This window comes from Notothenia coriiceps, unplaced genomic scaffold, assembly GCF_000735185.1.
Source record: "Notothenia coriiceps isolate Sejong01 unplaced genomic scaffold, NC01 NC01_scaffold00012903, whole genome shotgun sequence".
Lineage (NCBI taxonomy): Eukaryota > Metazoa > Chordata > Actinopteri > Perciformes > Nototheniidae > Notothenia > Notothenia coriiceps.
In genome coordinates, this window is record NW_011345604.1 from 1 (window position 1) to 2808 (window position 2808).

Here is a 2808-nt window from a genome sequence, read left to right on the forward strand (position 1 = left end):
GGGGGGGGGGGGGGGGGGGGGGGGGGTCTGGAGGGAAGGGGGGTCGTTATTATTACAACAGTTTATTCAATTTACTTTTGTAAGACTTCAGAAAATGTCTGAGTGTTTCTCCTGGAAATGTTTCAGCTTTAATCCCCTGCTTCTTGTGCCACTAAATGCATGATTTTGATCCTGGAAATAACCTATTATTTTATCAAATGTACAACTTTATTCCAAATATTCTGCATATATACGACTCATTGAAGGAACATCTTATAAGATATTCTCAAATTAAACATTTTTATTAAATGAAGCATCTTACACTACTACAGCATACTTACAGTATATGTATACATGTCCTATGGTACGTATGCTATTCCTTTGGGAAGCAGTTGTAGTTCTGCCGTCCCTCTGTTGCTACAGTGTTGGTATTCTCTGGAGTATTCATTATCTATATTAATATGTACTCAGTGCTGCTCGTACGTACCGAACATGTTCTTGGCCACCAGGGGCTTGGAGGTGTTGGGGGGTCCACAGCCAAACCTATTCTCCGCTGTGACCCTGAACACGTACTCCTTGCCCTCGATGAGCTTGGTGACGGCGTGGGTGGGGGTCTTCAGGGTGGAGCTCACGGTGATCCAGCCCACCTCCTCGTTACGGTTGTCCTTCTTCTCCAGGATGTAGTTCAGCACCTCGCTGCCCCCATCGTCCAGGGGGGGCTCCCAGTTCAGAACCACCGAGGTGTTCCTGACGTCCTCAAAGGTGATGTTAACCGGGGGGCCGGGTTTATCTGGGGGGGATTAGAGAATACATGCGTTATGGTGTGGGTCTAGTTTTAAACGCAGGTTAACCCAGGTCTCAGACGCAGGGTGAGCTCCTCACCCAGCACGTTGACGGTGCAGCGGGCGGACGCGGTGCCGTGCTGGTTCTCCACGGTGACGGTGAACTCTCCGTGGTCGCTCCTCACCGCCTCGCGGATCATCAGCCCGGCCCGGCCCCGAACGCTCTGATCCAGACCGAGGCGCTGGCTGAGGGGGTTCAAGAACTCCTCCTCCTCCTCGCACGCCTGCAACACACACACATATATAAATACTAGATAAATACTATACTGCAGACTATATACATATATTGTATTTAACAGGTTATATTATTATATATATTACTAATACTCTGGATATCTGTGTGGTTATAGGTTGTATATAGTATAAATGCTGTGTGTCTCTGACCTGAGTCTTGGACTTCCTCCTCTTGACGGGGGCGGTCTTCTTCGTTGGTTTCTTGGTGACATCCTCGTCGTTCCTGAGCCAGGTGACCCGGGGGTACGGGGACCCGGAGATCAGGGCGTCGATCCGGACCTCCTCGCCCTTCTTCACACACACTCCGGACTGAACCCGGGCGTGCAGCGTCACACTGGGTTTCTCTGCACACACACAGTTCATATCAAAATAAATCAGAGATATATGTTTAACCTGCTTTAAAATCTGAGTGGAAAACAAGAAACATCTATATTTCTGTTGTCAATAATAATAACAATGATAATAATAGTAATAAATGTCCGTGTTTCCGTACCGACGGGGTCTGCAGCCTTGGTGAGCGGCGTGCTGCGGGACGGCTCGCTGACCCCCGCGGCGTTCTCCGCCCGGACCCTGAACTGGTACTCCGCCCCGTCCGTCAGGCCGGTGACTGTGTGGCTGAGGCCGGGCACCAGGGTGGGCGTGACGCGGTCGAATCGATCTCCGTCCTTCTCCATCTTCTCCACGATGTATCCGGTGATCGGGCAGCCGCCATCAGAGTCCGGAGCCTTCCAGGTCACTGTGATGGACTTACAGGTGGGGTCCCGGGCCTCCACCGCGATGGGGGGGTCCGGTTTCTCTGCAGAGGCAACCATAGGTGGTTAGTATTCTTCATTTCTATAATATATACATTTAATTATTAATAAACACTATATTTTCATTACTCTAATGTACAATGCTTTGTATTTTTATGCTGCTTGCAACGCAAACATTTCACAAATGATTATCAATAAAGTACTTCTTATCTTATTCTTATCTTATCTGTGTTTGACTATATTTATCCATCATTCACAAAAACATGCTAACGTGCTAACATGCTAACAAGGAGGCTACAGAACGACTCTTTTTTCCTCATGTTTCAAACCTCTGATCTCATCAGTGTTTCAGGGTATGACTCACGTTTGACTTCCTCCGTGATGACGGCGTTGCGCAGCTCCAGGTTGGCCCCGGCCCCCACCTTGTTGACGGCCCGGACCCTGAAGAAGTACTCGCAGTTGACGTAGAGGTCTTTGACGACGGCTGTCAGCACGTCCTCGCCCGACATCACGGGCATGTAGGTCTTCTTGGAGGCCTCGCGGCGCTCCAGGGTGTAGCTGAGCACGGGGGAGCAGCCGTCGTCCTCGGGGGCCTCCCAGCTGATCCGGCATGAGTTCTTGGTGACCTCGCTGGACGAGATGTCCTTACAGGGTCCCGGGAGGCCTGGGGGGGCAGAGAGGGTGGTGAGGAGGGTACACAGTAGAACATGGCTATAGTTATTCAGTAGTACTCTGATATCTTCTTTCCTTTATATTGTGTATTTTGTAGACACTCGAAGTTCATATGTGTATTTTAACTGAACCCCCAAGCCGAGTCCCGCCAGGCTGAGGCTAACGCGTATGTGATCGGTGTCGTGTCAAATGGTCATAGAATCATTTAAAACATACAGACTGATTGCCTTCTACTCTGTTACAGTGTGGTGTTGGTCTTGTGTGTGTTGAACAGAGACAGATGTTAGGCTTTGCCTTTCAGGAGGCAAAGGAAGTAGAAGGTGGATTCA

At 49.6% G+C, this 2808-nt stretch overlaps 1 protein-coding gene across 1 annotated transcript; it reads right to left on the minus strand.

Moving 5' to 3' along the window:
- Positions 1-277: 277 nt before the first annotated feature.
- On the minus strand, positions 278-2554 carry LOC104947679 (titin-like; the record flags this gene model as incomplete). Its single annotated transcript, XM_010773739.1, has 5 exons — positions 278-769; positions 862-1045; positions 1206-1399; positions 1549-1851; positions 2172-2554. Coding segments are annotated over 5 exons (1387 nt in total), but the record flags the coding sequence as incomplete, so codon positions are not given.
- Positions 2555-2808: the final 254 nt, after the last annotated feature.